Source organism: Pelophylax lessonae (genome assembly GCF_965119305.1).
Source record: "Pelophylax lessonae genome assembly, chromosome: 1".
Lineage (NCBI taxonomy): Eukaryota > Metazoa > Chordata > Amphibia > Anura > Ranidae > Pelophylax > Pelophylax lessonae.
In genome coordinates, this window is record NC_138768.1 from 471,524,581 (window position 1) to 471,541,472 (window position 16,892).

General features: G+C 41.0%; 1 protein-coding gene across 1 annotated transcript in view; it reads right to left on the minus strand.

Annotated features, from left to right (window-relative positions):
- LOC309548010 (neutrophil elastase-like) overlaps window positions 1–8,100 on the minus strand; it is a 17,379-nt gene extending 9,279 nt beyond the window's left edge. The window contains exons 1-2 of the mRNA XM_082247992.1: window positions 7,980–8,100; window positions 5,200–5,353 (exon numbers count right to left, since the gene is read on the minus strand). Of these exons, the coding sequence (XP_082104118.1) occupies window positions 5,200–5,353; window positions 7,980–8,034 (209 nt within the window). The 5' untranslated portion in view covers window positions 8,035–8,100. The remainder of the gene's footprint in view (window positions 1–5,199; window positions 5,354–7,979) is intronic.
- Between the last annotated feature and the right edge of the window lie 8,792 nt (window positions 8,101–16,892).

Here is a 16,892-nt window from a genome sequence, read left to right on the forward strand (position 1 = left end):
TAAAACTATGTAATAAATATTATGCAATAGATCTTGTGTTCAATCAAAAGTCTTTTGTGTCTATGTAATATATAAACATCCAACCAATTTAAAAAAGTTTTGTGTCATAAACCTGAACAATCTTCTATGGGCCTTGTGCCACCAATTTCACTGTGTATCAGGCCTACATTTCCTCCACCAGCAGTGCTTTACAATCAAGATGGGCTCTCGCCTTGAATCTATGACCTGCATATTACAGAGGTCACAGGCTGTATTTTTCCCCCCATTCTGGGGTCCAGAGGTATCAGGCAATCTCCACTTATCTCCACTGTCATTCAAGGTAAAGCATAAACACTACATAGTGCTCACAGTTTTAAAACCACATTTATTAATATCAGTTTTAATAAAATACTCACTCACATTCTTTTTGTGCACATATACCCAGGACTTCATCATACACATACAGGAAAAAGGAAGCAACTATCGGTTTTATTTATCAGACCGGCGATAGATGAGTCATTAGTGACTGTATAAACTGCACTGGGAATAAGTGCACAAAAGAATGTGAGTCAGCTTTGTATTGAAACTGGCTTTAATAAATGTGATTTTAAAACGGTGAGCACTATGTAGTGTTTATGCTTTGCTTTGGGTGACGGTGGAGACAAGTAGAGATTGCCTGGTACCTCTGGACCTAAGTGCACATAACTTTAGCACTCTAATATATTTTGGGTGATAGGGTTGCCATACAAGCATGTTTTATATGTATATCTGTGTGTGATTTTGCAGTAGCTCAATGTTTCTAGGGAATACACAAGCCTCATGAAGTAAGAAAAAACCTTTTCCTACCATGAGCCAAATCCTCCGTTATTTGTGTCTCAAATGCTCTCTTTCTAGGATACTGTAGATCACAGCGGGTTTTAGCAACAGAAGCAGTGCTGTTAATACATAAGGCAGTGGCCAGGTGCTAACTGACAAGCTAAGCCATCCACGTTTAAAGTATAGACTCTGTCTCCCCTTTTCTCTCTTATCTCTGATTTGTTGGCATTATTTTTCTTTATAAAAACCCTGAGCAGGTTCTCATAATATAATGATGGGCTGTAGAAACATTGTGAGGGGTGACAGACAGTCATAAGCAGTGCTTTAAGTGGGCCGGTAAGCACTGGTACTCAGTACCGCCACTTCCAAATATGGCTCTTGAGCATATCGCCACCTCTCCGTGCGCCTTAGCGTACCAGTACGCTCATTTTGGACATCTGCGCCCTCAATTGCCCCCCCCCCCAAGAATATTTCCCACTCCAGAGCCAGACCAGTCACCACCAGTGAGTCCCCCTGCTCCGGAGTCCCAGCCCAGGCCAGGGGGGGTGCTCTGTGGGGACCCTGATGTGGGGTGAGGGCGACAAAATTTATAAGCTATAATAGAGTACCGGCACCTCTTTTGGGCCACTTAAAGCACTGGTCATAAGTTTTGCTAATATATGAGGGATTTCTATACTCCTATTGAATCTTTGTCACCCATGTATGCTATGCTATGCTCACAGGAATGAGGCTGTCACCCAGACAAATATGTTTATTCTGGTAATTATCTACCATCATCATAAGGGGTGTGTGCAAAAATGGACATATATTATTTTAGGCCCCTTTCACACTGCCCTGCTGCAGTTTCCTTGCAGCATGGGTGCAGAGCAGTGTGAATGTGGTTTCCATGCGGGTTACCTGCGCTTTTCCGAAAGACTTCTATGAGGTTGTTTTTGCTGTGTTTCCTGAAAGTGCACAAAAGATGCAGCATGCAGGACTTTTGGGCAATTTCAGAAAACGCACCGACAACACCCAATCTAGTGGAAGTCTATGGGAAAGCACGGGTTACCCCGCGCAAAAACTGCAGTGCAGGGAAACCTCAGCAGAACAGTGTGAAAGCACCTTTCATTTTTATCTCCCACAAAATTAATTGATATTAGGCCAGTGATTGGCAGTTTCTGCTCCCCTTTCTTTTTATCTTAACTTTCAGGATTATTGTTTATGGACAGCTGTCCGTTGGTGGTCGCCATGTGTGCCAAGTTGAATTCAGTGGCCTACACATGAGAGGAGGGTAACTGCTGCCAAGGTATGCATTGTGGTATGCATTGTGGTTTCTTTTGGCATTTTGGCATTTCGGGTTTTGTGTTGATTTTTTGACATGTTGTGGTAAGGATTTACTAACATGGCTCTTTGGTGTACTATATATTCCTCCAGAGGAATCAGTGTTATCAGCTGCCTAACATGTCAAGAAATTGCCACATCAAAACACCTGTGGATTGCTAATAAAGGATTCTAAATTTGGTCTACTATCATAATTATTATTCATCAATATATGGGTGGCAGTTTGTGTGGAGTGCAAATTACAGAAAAGAATACATGTATTTACATGTGTTTTATTTTTGTGCTTTGAACAATTTTGTAATTAAACTGGTTAAACTTCTAGTTATATATAAATATATATTTATATATATATTTATTTATTTTTTTATACTTTTAAGTTTCTATAGGTGGTGCCTTTAAAATCCGTTTATTTTTACTTTTCTTGTTGTCAATAAAATAAATAAAGAAAAGCTTCTTAGGTGCCCTAAAACACTAGCTAATAAGGTGCCCCCCCCCCTGCCACATGGCCGCTTGACACCACAACTGGCAGGGAGACAGCTGCTTTGCATTGCCTTTTTCCTGCACCCAGCACTTGTCCGAGGCAAGCTCTGACAAAAGGAATGCAGAGAGAGCTGACTTGCTGGTGCTTGCCTAGGGAAAGTGCTGGGAACCAGAGACAGGCGCTACAAAGCAAAGTACTACATGTAGTTTACCCCATCAGAAGATGAGAAGGCAGGACAAAGTACTACATGTAGTTTGCCCCATCAGAAGATGAGAAGGCAGGACAAAGTACTACATGTACTTTGTCCCATCAGAAGATGGGAAGGTAGGACAAAGTATTCCATGTACGTTGTTCCATCAGGAAAAGAATAATGATAATTTTTCTTAAACAAACAGAGAGGTGAACATGCAGTTTTGAAAAGCTGGGTCCTGAGTGATTGTTAGTTATCTTTAAATTTAGGGGTAGTCTAGGGAGAGGAATTTAAGATAATAGAGCTTTTTTTCAAAAGGAATCTTGTAGCTTTTAAGAGAAGATGTTATATACAGCATACAGTGCATAAATAGAGCCGTGATGAAGCAGAAAGAACAGTTTGGAGATGTCATGGCAGTAGATGGAAAAGAGCATAAGGCAATATGTGACAGGACTTTCACCCAACTATCTCTATTCCACTATCCTAGAAACAATTTTTGTATATGTCTGTATGTGCGCGGGGCTTACAAAGTGTATCCAGAAAGTTCAAGAAGTCAACACCACGTGGTTGATGAAATGGCACAGGTGGAATTCCTACCAACTTATTTCACTTATTCAGACAGAGTGATATCAATAAGATAACATTTACAAAACAAAATGTATAGAAAATTAATGTAGATTTTACATCTAATTTAAAGTTGGCCCTAAATGGAGCAATGTTTGGCATTCGTGTTAAGCCAGACAACATTCGCTCAGTGGGTGGCCTTGTGAGCCCCCTCCTGCCCAACATCCTTCAATTGAAAAAATGGAAGGTGCTGGGCAAAGAATTGTTGGCTAAATAGTGGCTGTATCCAATCAGATGAAGGCAATGTTCAGGTATTTTGACAGCTGGTGTGGTCTGCTGTCAAAATATAAAATCGGCACTGGGAGATTTGTCTAGATTTGTCTAAATGTTTGGCCTCCAGGCCAGCTCTTATGGCCAACTTTAGTCTTGCAACAGCCTTGGTAAATTGTAAAGGTTGCAAACTAACTAGTGGATACTAAACAGTAGGCAGTAGTCAAGGAAATACATTTTGAGTGTATGAACTAGAACTTTGACAGTCTCCTGAGCAAGGAAAGACTATATTTTGGTGGTGCTGTGAAAGGGACAGATGTAGGATACATTGGCAAAAAGGTATCAGGGATCAGTTTGGAATGTGGAAAAGAGATGAAGATTAGGTTAGCTATACTTTGGTCAAGTGTATGGATTATTTAAACCAATCAAAACAAATTATTTAAAAGAAGTTCAAAATGAAACAACACTAGTGGAAATGTATGCCTGGATATCATCTATATACAGATGGTATGTACTGCTATGAAAATAAAATTTTTGGGGAAGAAAAAGAACTAGTACTGGTCTAAGGATTCATCCTACAGGTGAGATCAAAGTAGATAAGCAGAAAAAGAAATCCTTTGAAATTGATCTGAAGGAGTCTTCTGCCACCTTAATAAGATTTGTTTCTAATGAATGTGCCCAGCAAAAATCCAAAATTAAAAGAATCAAGTACAAATTAAGATTGAAGGACTACAGTAAGTCTGTTAAAGACAAGATATTCAAGCACTTTGGATGTGTATTGAAGAGGATAAATTGGGACGAAGCTAGAAATTTAAGATGCTTAAAAATAGCGTTATTCTTCAATATCGTTGACACAATTGTACATATGATGGCATAGGGCAAAATGCCTGTAGAGAAAGAAAGGATAAATAGGAAGGTTTAATAAAGGGGTCAGAGTGGAGAAGCAAAGCTATAGATTCTAAGTGGTTGTAGGAATAGATGATGATAGATCAGACTTTTTAGTTTTCTATATCTTTTGGGCAAAATCAGTATCATGAGCTGAAGTAGTCTGATATGGTAGGGAGTTAAATGTGCCAATAGGTTGACATATTAGAGGCTTATGAAGGTAAATGTGTGGGAAAGTAACTTTGCTTAACTATGCTGAGTTCAGTGTTATATTTTACTAGTATGGAATGTAATGACTTCAAGCATAAATGCACTATTATTGCACTTATCCTATTTTCTTCCCCTCAGCATTTTCAGTATAGGTTACACTTACTTTCAACATCCCGGCATGGAGGATCTTCACTGTGCGGCCTTCCTGACAGACTACAGCCTCTAGATCCAACTCTTCAGAAATCATCAAAGCTGTACTAGTACATATACACCGTGGTCTCCATGCACTTCAGCTAATAGTCCATCCACAGACAGACAGGTTTTCTATTACAGTAAATGAAGACCTAGGTGTGTAGGTGCAAGTACAGTGCATTATGGCTAAAGTCTGTATGCCACTAGTAAGGCAGCACTGTGAAGATTAGGCAACCAAGAACCATAACATGATTAAAAGAAAAGATTTAAGTTTATTTAACTAGATACTTACTCTTTTGATAGACAATGGGCAGCAGTCATAACAAATTGAGGGGCAATTAGAGATCCCCCACAGAAATGTTCCTGTTCGACCTGTAGGGAGGCAATGTAAGGATGTGAGTGGGGTATGGCTTCCCTTCCCCCAACAATTTCAGTATTGAAGGATCCTAGAAAGAGATATCACAAATGTAATGAAATCCTGTGCTTCATGTATTCCTAAACTAAAAAAAGATTAATATAATATTAATTATAGCTTTTGCAGGTATGGTTTTTCTAGGCAGTCTGTAACATGGAAAATGTCTAACAACTGACCATACTAGAGAACTTCTTTTACTGTTAACAAACGTTGGTAAAATCCCAACATGTCTACCAAATACACCTAATCCTCAAAAAGATATGCAAAGGATGGCATGCCTTATTTTTATTACTGTGCATTATTTACACGCATATTATTATCTGCATGCACATTATATTATCACATTATAATATTAGCTTTACATTTATTTGTAATTAAAGGATCATTTACAAATGCAAGTGGATTTGGCTCTATTACATATCAATCGTTGGTGTTGATAGTAGGTTTATTTAGGTATCTGTTTGGGGGGGGGGGGGGAACAGGAGCCGTTCCAAGTAAAGATAAAAATCATACTTCCTGAAATAATATTGGGCTTTCAATATTTAACAGTTAATTTCATGTAAAAATATCAATGAAATAAAGAATAAAAACATGTAAAATAATTATTGTAAATATCCAGATTGACACAAATATGAGATACTTTGTAATGCATTTGCTTTCACTTTATATGCATGATAATTTAATCTACTGCTCTTTGGGCTAAGTAAAACTGTATGTGTACAATGTTCCATTATTAGGGTAAAATATGAAAATTAAAATATATCCCACCTCTGGAAAATAATTTTATTAAAATACAATCAGTTGTGCCTAGCTTCTAAAATATATATGCATTTTTTTAAATTTCAAAACAGCTTTTTTAGCTATAGAAATAAAGTAAAAGTAGGTTTACTTTACTAATTAATGTTACAAGCAGCAAAGTTGTTGGTTTGAATCCCAACCATGACACTACCTACTTTTATTCTCTCTATGCCTGCTTGAGTTTCTTCCCACACTCCAAAGACATGCTGGTAGGTAAATTAGATCATGTCTAAATTGGCCCTAGTATATGTTTGAAAGGGCAGGGACTGATGTGAATGTACAATATATATATACAAAGAACTGTGTAAATTAACAGCAGTATTTACTTACCTGTAATAAATAAATAAATGGGACCCCATCTCATCCAGTTGTGCTCAAGACACCCTTTTCTTGCATTGGTTCTACCTACCCCTTCTTTCTAATAAATGCTATAGTTTTGCAATATGCATGCAAGGGTTAATGGGAATCTTTGGCTTTTTTTATTTACATTTGTGTACTTTGGACATATTTCTAATGTTAAAGTGTAACTACATTATTTTTTATTCTTTTTTTGGGCTTTTCCTAAACGTTTAATTAATCATGCTGCAGGCTTAAATATGTCAGTTTGACTATAAGGTATGCCAAAAGTTAGTTAAAACACCACCACGGGCATGTGAGAAGAACCTGAAAAGGACTTTATGAAATATGAGCTTAGCGACATCAAAACTGAAAGGGAAATGCACTCAAATACATATAAGACTGTATACTAAAGTATGCGCTAATGGACCCCAGAGCAGTATACCTAATTACCTGTATACACTATCAGAAAATCGTATAAAAAATACTGCTTTCAAAGCGATCATACGATAATCTGATCGTTAGTACACAGCTTACGAGAGCCGATCATCCGATGGGACAAGCATAAACATTATTCTTGTACGATACCAGATCATACGATTTTAGTTTAATCCATTTGTTTGAAAATACAATACAAATACAATACATCACTTCCAAATTTTTATTCTGTGGTATGAGAATTTTCGTAAATTCAGTGAACTCTTCATTTTCGATATGAGTCTGGCATGCAAAAAAATGGATGATTATTTGTCAAATATTCCTATCATGTGTACCAGGCATTAGGTTTATAATATGCACCTCTTAAACTGAAAAAAAAACTGACTTTCAGGCCAGGTTCACATTTATGCAAATTGTTCACATAGGTCCGGAACGGCCGTGGTCCGCATTACAAAAGGGTCCTGTGCATCTTTGGGTCAGGTGCAAATTTAGGCAAAAAAGTGGACTTGATTCACACCTGAACCCGGAGAACAGGAACGCACCGGACCCCATGCTAGGAACCGTAGCCGCACATATGTGAACCCGGCCTCAAAGAGTAAACTGTATATCCTTTAGTAACACCCTACACTGAATATAATGGTTAAAAAAAATAAATAAATAAGACGTTCCATATAAATTGTTCTATACAATTTCAGATAATAACAATGTATTGCCTTGGTTGGCTTTGGTTCTGAGTATGTTTCCCCCAATCAATCAAATGTTTCTTTTAAAAACATTTTGAATTGTGGTAATGTGTTATACAAAACATATTCCTTCAAAAATATTTCTTATGCAATATATAACCTCTACATACTATTGTTTTATGAACATCGGGACCAACTAACTGCTTTAACTTTGTTAATATAACCAACACACCAATGTCTATGGGTAGATTTATAAACTAATGGTACCTTCAAACATAGGTTTGGTTTAAAGCTAGAAGTCATTAGCACACCATGTTTCTGGCAGAAACATAAATTATAAATACAAAATATTGCCAAACATATAGAATGGATAATACATCTGCATTAAAATGTACTACTTACCCCCATTCACTTGGCATACACACAAAGCTGCCACTAATGCAAGCAGATGATCCATGTTACTCAATGTTATGCTATGCTATGCCATGCCTTTAGAGCCTGGAAATTTATAGCTTTCTGGTAATGGCTTATATTACATAATTAACTGTTGTTTCTTACCCACAATGAGCAAGCTGCAATTACACAAGAGTAGAGGTCCAGAAACTGGAAATGGTGTGGAAAATTCTTAAACAGAAAAGAGAAGTATAAAACAAAAGAAGTTACTTAAGATCAATACTGATTCAATTATGTAAGTAAGAAAATCATACAAGGATGATGCCACCCTCTAAATGTCTCCTTTTCTTTTTCACTAAGAGCTACACTGTATTACAAAAAGTATTGGGACGCCTGCCTTTACATACACATGAATTTTAATGGCATCCCAGTCTTAGTCTATAGGGTTCAATATAGAGTTGGCCCACCCTTTGCAGATATAACAGCTTCAACTTTTCTGGGAAGGCTGTCCACAAGGTTTAGGAGCGTGTCTATGGGAATGTTTGACCATTCTTCCAGAAGTGCATCTGTGAGGTCAAGCACTTATGTTTGAGAGAAGGCCTGGCTCGCAGTCTCCACTCTAATTCATCCCAAAGGTGTTCTTACAGGTTGAGGTCAGGACTCTGTGCAGGCTAGTCAAGTTCCTCCACCCCAAACTCACTCATCCATGTCTTTATGGGCCTTGCTTTGTGCATGCTAGAACAGGAAGGGGCCATCCTCAAACTCTTCCCACAAAGTTATGAGCATGAAATTGTCCAAAATGTCTTGGTATGCTGACGCCTTAGGAGTTCTAGCTGAGGGTGGAGGTAATTAGCGCTGCCAAAATGGATTTGCACATTAAATGAATATATGAGGGGAGAGATATAAATATGTAGTATGCCAGTATATAGCAATATGTAATATAAGATACAATGCCCAATAAATACAATAAATAGATAAAAATATATAAATAAACCAATAAATTAATAGATAAGTGACTCCAATATTTCACAAATATGATGCATACGTTTTCAATAATAAATATTAATATAATATTAAATATATATTAAATAAGTGTAGATAAGTGTAAGTGACCATGTGCATACAAATGGGTCTTGTAGATGAATAGACCATATAATAGGTGACTAATAAATAGTTAAAAAATTAAATAGTGAAAAAAGTGCATAAAAACTCATTAAATACTCAAAATTAATCAATAAAAGTGCTCAAAAAAATGTTTTGATAGTGAGTAGGTGAGCAAGTGAATAGGTCAAAAATTAAATATGGGCAATATACTCTAGAATTTCATTACATACAAGTGAAAAATATTCAAATATAAAAGGACATCCAATCAAAAGTCCATAGAAAGGTAAAAAGTCGGGGGTGTGTCCTGGACGTGAGGCCGTGCGGACGTTTCTCTATAGAGCTCCGAGGCCTACCTTACATCTTCGCTGATATCTCAGCAATCCTTGCTCCCACGGCCACAATCTCATCTTGGCTGGACTGCCCGCTAACCCACGAATAATTTGAGGCCACTCTTGCGGGGATACGAGCGGGTTAACCGCACGGACGTTTGCGGCCTACCTCCGGGATTGAAGCCGCGGCCTCGAGTACCGCTCGGCGGCCGCTTCCGGAGGTGGAATCGGGTAGCTGCTATCAAAGCGAAGGTAGGACACAGCTCAAGGGGGGCATCCCGCCTACCATTCCGCCACCACAGCTAGCAGGCTCCTCTTCCCCCGGGAATCCATACCCTGCACCCCAGCGCTCTCTTCTTAGGCCCCGGTCGCCATCTTGGATTAGGCCCAGCGCTGCCCTGCAATATATCCCTCCTGCCATAACCATTGTGAGGTGAATCGGAGCCACCAGCACACCTCCTATACCACGCAGGTGGGGTACGCATCGCTTGATACCGGGACTTGAACCGTCTGCGGCCCACCTAATCTCCCCCCGTGTTTGCGGTCCGTAAGCGGCAGGCCCAACACAACCAGTACAAGAAGGGGTAACAGTTGTGCCAACACCATCTTCACTTACTGCTGTAGTGTGCACTCACCCTCTCCCGGAAAGGACTGTCTGCCTCACTGTCATTTGAGCTGTACTGCCTGCAGTCTATTGCACCCTACAGGCCTCACTGTCATCTGTGCGGTACCGCCTGCAGACTATCGCACCCTGTCTGCCTCACTGACATGAGTGCGGCTCTGCCTGCAGACTATTGCACCCTGTCAGCCTCACTGACATTTGTGCGGTACTGCCTGCAGACTATTGCACCCTGTCTGCTTCACTGTCATCTGTGAGATTCTGCCTGCAGTTTATTGCACCTTATCTGCATCACTCATTTCAACACCCTGGTCATACGCAGATATATGCCTTTCACTGTATTGATTATATATGCACCAATTAATGCAGTAATGCTCGGCGCTGATATGAACGTGTGCTAAGTGCGCAGCTTTTTCGGAGGGGAGAGAGAACGGCTGGATCCCCGGGGCCAATTTAGCTTATACTTGCTCACAAGTTTCAACACCCCCGGGGGAACACCTGGTGCATGCCGTCAGCCAAGAAAAAGAATCGGGGGGGGCACGCCAAAGCACTCCCTGACGACCTATCTGCTCCGCACAAAGGAAATCACCAGGATGTCTCAGGATGGCGCCCAAGCCCTTCTATTGCCTCAGGCAGAACCAGCACAACCACCTTTACCTCCCAACCCTCAACAAGTGCCCCGTGAGAGCACATGTGTTGTCACAAAGGCGAATTTAGATGCAGGTTTTGCTGCTATCTATGAAAAATTAGCAGACAAGTTTCAGACCAAAATTCACAAGGCCACTAATACGTTAACCCAGGAGATAGCTGCTTTGGGAGGCCGCACAGATTTATTAGAGACCAAGCACGACAAACTTTCTATCGCCCATAATGACCTTAGAAAGGACTTTGAGCTGCTTTCTGATAACTATAGCTTGTTACAAACACAAGTGGAGGACTTGGACAACAGAAATCGCAGGAATAACCTGCGCCTCAGAGGCATTCCTGAAACAGTTACAGATTTGATCCCTGCAGTTTCCAAGCTCTTCAAAGACCTGCTGCCTGACAAACAGGAATCGGATTTCACCTGTGACAGGATTCACAGGGCCCTGCGCCCCAAACCTCCTCCTGATAAGCCTCCAAGAGACATCATTTTATGCCTCAAAGACTTCCTAATCAAGGAGGATATTTTGTGAGCTTCCAGAAACACTCCCAACATCTTATTGGAGGGCACTCGCATACAGATCTATCCCGATATTTCGCAGGCCACACTTGAAAGGCGGCGCAAGATGAAAGAGGTCACCTCTGTACTACAAGCAGCCCGAATCCGATACAGATGGGGTTTTCCCTTCAAGCTGACAGTCCCTCACAATGGCACAGTTTATGTGGTGTATAACCTGGCTGAAGGAAAAGAACTTCTAGTCAAACTGGGCCTACTGGAAGCTGCCCCTGAAGTTCGCCCTCAGAACACTCCTAGGCTGTCGCCATCTTGGTCCACCCCAGCAACCAGAAGAGATCAGCGAAGGTGGCGAAATCTTTTTAGAGATGGCGGTTTCTGAGGATGTCCACTATAGAACTAGGCATTCCTAGTGATACACTAAATCTCACTTAATTGTCTCCTTGGTTTTCTTGAACGCTGGTGTGCCCTTGCCCAAGTGTGGTCGCTCCCCTACCATGGGGCGGCTGTACTGGGGTGACTGTGCCCACTAGTGTGTCTGCAAAGACATTCTGATGGTTTAAACGTTCTTGACATAATTACTTGAATTTGCTTGTCTACCTTTCTCTCTCCTCTCCCGTATGTTAGTCCCGTATGTGCCGTTTTGCGGATGCCCGTGCGCCCGGGGCGGGGATGGTCCCCCGGGACTCTCCGCGCCTTGGGTGCCCGGATTTCCGCACACGGTTTTTGGACGGTTATGTCCAATGGGTAATGTTTTTTTGGATGGGTCTTATTTTTCTGCCCATCTCCAAAATATTTTCTCAGGTTCAAAATTTTTGGCTGATCTTCCTTTTTTTGATCAGTTGTTGTTTCAAAAAATGTTCGTTTGTTAACAGAAAGTCATTTTCTCAGGTCTTTATATATAACATGCAAGTATTTTGGTTGATCTATACTTTTCTAGCCCCTAATTGGGAGCGAGGTTCATGCTATACCGAGTCAGAGATTCAACCCCCAATCAGTCTGGGGCCCCCGCCTTGGGTTCCCCAGAGGTTTTATCAGTTTGGTTATTTACACTAGGCTCTGATCATTTTTCCTTTTTCTCAAAAGTTTACCCTGCAGGAATTTCAGAATGAACGTAGTCCTTTTAATATAAATCATGGGGATTAAAATTTTGTCACATAACGTTCAAGGCTTCAATTCCCCCAATAAAAGAAATAAGGCCTTCAAACATTATAAAAGGTTAGGAGCGGACATAATTTTATTACAGGAGACGCACTTTGCAACTGACAGACACCCTAAATTCTTTGATAAATCTTTCAAGCAGTTTAAATGCTCATCTTTCCATAATAAAACTAGAGGGGTTGCCATCTTTATACGTAATAGTGTAATATTTGATATATCATCCACGTACTGTGACCCAGAGAGCAGATTCTTGATTATCAAGGGGAGTATTGCAGGCAAAGCTATTACCATAGCTTCTGTATATGCACCTAATGATATGCATACCACATTTTTTAGACAATTTTTTGAAGTTCTTGACAGGTTTGAATCCCCACACATGGTTGTTGGAGGGGACTTCAATCTAGCTGCCCATCCTTCATTGGATAGAAGTAACATTACAGCCTCATCCAAGGCTTTCCCTAAAAGCCTGAAACGTGCCTTAAGTGATAAACAATTGATAGACACCTGGCGAGCCCACACAATGTTGGAGCAAAGGGTTACACCTTTTATTCTCATCCCCATGATAGCTCGGCCAGGCTCGATTATATTTTTTGTACCCCGGTTTGGCTGGCTAATTCCTCAGCTGCAGGTATACATGTCTGCCCTTGGTCCGACCACCAGATTGTGCTGTTTGAGTCGGGGGGAGTGGGTCTGGGTGGCACGACATTTAATTGGAGACTGAATGACTCCTTACTGAATGATCCGGCGTTGGTTGCCCAGATCTCCTCTTCACTGATCGATTATTTCCAGATTAATGAGGATGGGATTTCACCCACTCCTGTGGTGTGGACGGCTCATAAGGCAGTCATCAGGGGAAATTTGATTGCCCTGGCCTCAGCCAGGAACAAATCTAGATTGTCAGACATTAAATTCCTCACGAAAGAATTAGATCAATTATATTATAAACACAATCTCTCCCCCTCCTCCACACTTATGGATCAGATCCATATTAAAAGGAAAGCTTTGGATGACATCCTTTCTAGTGATACTGAAAAGGCCCTTAGGTGGTCCAAAGCCAAATTTACACTCCACAGCAACTCCACTTCTACTATGTTTGCAAATAAATTAACTCAAACAACAAGACCCACTCACGTATACAAGCTCAGAAGGCCAGACGGGAGGATGGTTTCACACCCCAAGGAAGTCTTAGAAATCTTCACAAACTTTTACAAAAACCTCCTCTCGGTGCCCTCTACGTTACCTGTAAATGACTTTCACCCCTGGATAGATAACCTATCCGTCCCGTCTTTGTCAAGTACACAAAAGGATACTTTAGAGGCACCTTGTACAGTAGACGAGGTCCTAGATATGATTAAAGCTCTCAAAACCTCCACCGCCCACGGCCCAGATGGCTTTTCCTCTTCCTATTATAAAACCTTTGCCACAATTCTTGCCCCCAGACTTGCTAAATTATTCAACCACGTCCTTCAGGGAGGAAACTTTCCAGCAGAAATGCTCCTGGCTAACATGTCCCTCATCCCGAAACCGGATAAAGATCATTCCTTCCCTCAAAATTATAGGCCCATCTCGGTCATGAATAATGACCTTAAACTATTCAGCAGACTGCTAGCTAACCAACTATCCAATGTAATTCATAAATTGATTCACCCTGACCAGACCGGGTTTATTCCAGGTAGACAGCTTTCAGACAACATTAGGCTAGTCGCTAATATTATTAATGACGCCAATCTCAGCAAATCCCCTACATGCCTTGTGAGTCTTGATATTCACAAGGCTTTTGATAGCGTCAGTTGGCCTTATCTAGAACACCTTCTCCCTAAGTATGGATTAGGAGAAGGGTTCATTCATGGATTTAAAGCTCTATATCAGTCCCCACAAACAAGAGTTCGCCTTCCCGGGTGTAACTCCGAATTTTTTCCCTTACATAGAGGTACGAGACAGGGTTGCCCACTTTCCCCCCTCCTGTTTGCTCTAGCAATCGAACCCTTGGCCACAGCCATTAGAAAAAATGGCCTTATTATGGGGCATTACAAGGGGGGGAAAGAATACAAATTAAGTATGTATGCCGATGATGTCTTACTATTTTTATCCAAACCTCACATTTCACTCCCTCACTTGCTGATCGAACTAGAGAGATTTCGATCCATGTCAGGCTTAGGGGTAAACCTCTCCAAATGCTCTATTATGCCGATTAATCTGCCTAATTGTATGCAAACCTCCATCAGAGAGAGTTTCTCTTTCACCTGGTGTTTGAGATCTTTTCCCTACTTAGAGGTCCAGATTACTCCTCATTATGAATCATTATTTATATCCAACTTCCCTCCAGTATTTAAAAAATTAAGTTTGTTGTTGAAGACGTGGTCTTCATACCACATCTCGTTTCTGGGCAGAGTTACAGCCATTAAGATGATTATCTTACCTAAGGTCTTGTTCTTCTTTAGGGCCCTCCCCGTTAATTTCCCTAAATCTCATATCAGTTCTTTTCAGCGGGAGATTTCCAAATTCATTTGGAACGGTAAGAGATCCAGATATAACGGTCATGTACTTTATGCCCCCCAATCCCAGGGTGGCCTGGGCATTCCAGATTTATGGTCCTATTATCTCTCAGCCAAACTCATTCAAATGGCTCAATGGAATGCAGACCCCGAGAGTATTCCCTGGCTTTCGTTCAAACAGGCCACAGTCTTTTCGAACTTTCTCTTGGCGGGTCTCTGGAATGGTGCACAGCCGTCTAGTTATAACGCAATTGCGAACAAAATAGTTCTTCATTTATACAGGCTGTGGCTAAAACTGAAAACCCCCCTGGGTCTGTTGTCGTGAGTCTCTCCGCTAACATCCTTTTTGGGACACTTTGACTCCAGTTTGCTCCCTCTAAGCAGAGAGGACTTATCCGCTTGGATAACCAGAGGCCTGGTGAACCTCAAAAAGCTCTCAATAGGCAATATTTTTTGTACATTTGAACAACTTGTAGATTTATATGGTCTTCCCAGCTCTGAAAGGGACCACTATACCCTTGTGAGGGCATTTTTTCAATCACAGGACCTCCTCACACTAAACCCTCCATTTACCATCTTTGAAAACATTTGCTCCGCCTCATCTAGGGATCGAGGGCTTATATCTAGCCTTTACTCTCATATTGTTACTAGTACCCTCCCAGATAAACATAAGTATATGACTAGATGGGAACAAGACCTGGGCTGTAGTTTCTCCATTCCAGAATGGCACCACATGATTTCAAACATGCGTAAATGCTCACGTTCTAGTGCATGCAGGGAGACACCCCTAAAAGTAGTTACGAGATGGTATTTGACTCCCTCCTTGGTTCACTCCTTCTACGATTCAGTCTCTCCCCTCTGTTTCAGGGGCTGTCCAGAAGAAGGTAATTTACTACATATTTTTTGGAGCTGCAAATGTTTGCGACCCATATGGGATCATGCACAGAGACTGGTGACCAGATTGGCTGGGACAGTGGTTTCTCTCTCTCCTAAGATATGCTTGCTTTTTGTAAAAGTCCCTGGTGTCCCGAAGCCTACATCCAATCTGATTCATACTTTGGTATGTTCCATTCAATGGATGATAGCTTGTAATTGGAAATCAGATACTCTATTATGGTCTCAGGTGCTCTCCAGGATGGAATGCATCAAACTGACAGAAAAAATCTTTCATTCCCTTCATAGCTCCATGATGTCTTTCCATGCTAAATGGGACTCTTGGGACAATTGTGTTGTGCCTGTAAGTGCTTCTTAATCTATATGATATGTCTAACTTGACAGTTCTGACACCTCATGTGTATTTGACTACTTGATATTCTGCTACACTAGGGCCAATGTTTGTTGCACACTTGCTATGTTTTCAGAGTATTTTTCTATGCAATATATTTTTATATATATATGTGATATTACATTGTTGACCTGTGTAAAAGTTATTTTTTTTGTGCTGACTTTCTAATAAAATCTTTTGTAAACAAAAAGAAAGGTAAAAAGTCCAAGGAGGGTGGAAAAAAGTGGGTCGCGGGGTGATCCAAGGAAATAGGGGTGCCTGGGTGAGGAAATCAGTGCTCCCCTCCTATTGTTCCCGCACTCACCAGAGGGCGGTACCCCTACAGGGGTGACCAGCGTTACAAATATATCCACTGGATCCCTCAGGCGACTGGCCGCATCTCGTACTCCACTTTTGTCCGAATAATCGGTTTCACCACTCTCCAGTATAATTGAATATTAGGCAATAAATCCTCATGAGTATACCATAATCGATGGATTTAAGGGCAGGTTTCAGACAATATAGGGAAGAAAGAAACTCCAATAGTGAAGTACTGTAAATCAATTTCCAATTTATTGATTAAAACACAAAGTACTAACATTTAAAAGCAATGTAGCGTGCCCACAGGTATTAGGGACTGCAAATCCCTCGTGAAGCGGTAACTTCCGGGACGCGGTGCATTCCACCGACCGGATCTGCGTTTCACACCCCGAAAGCGGAACTAACAACGTGACTACGCTCTACGCATTTCGTCATCAACTGACGTCATCAGGAGCAGCATAAGGTCACGTCGG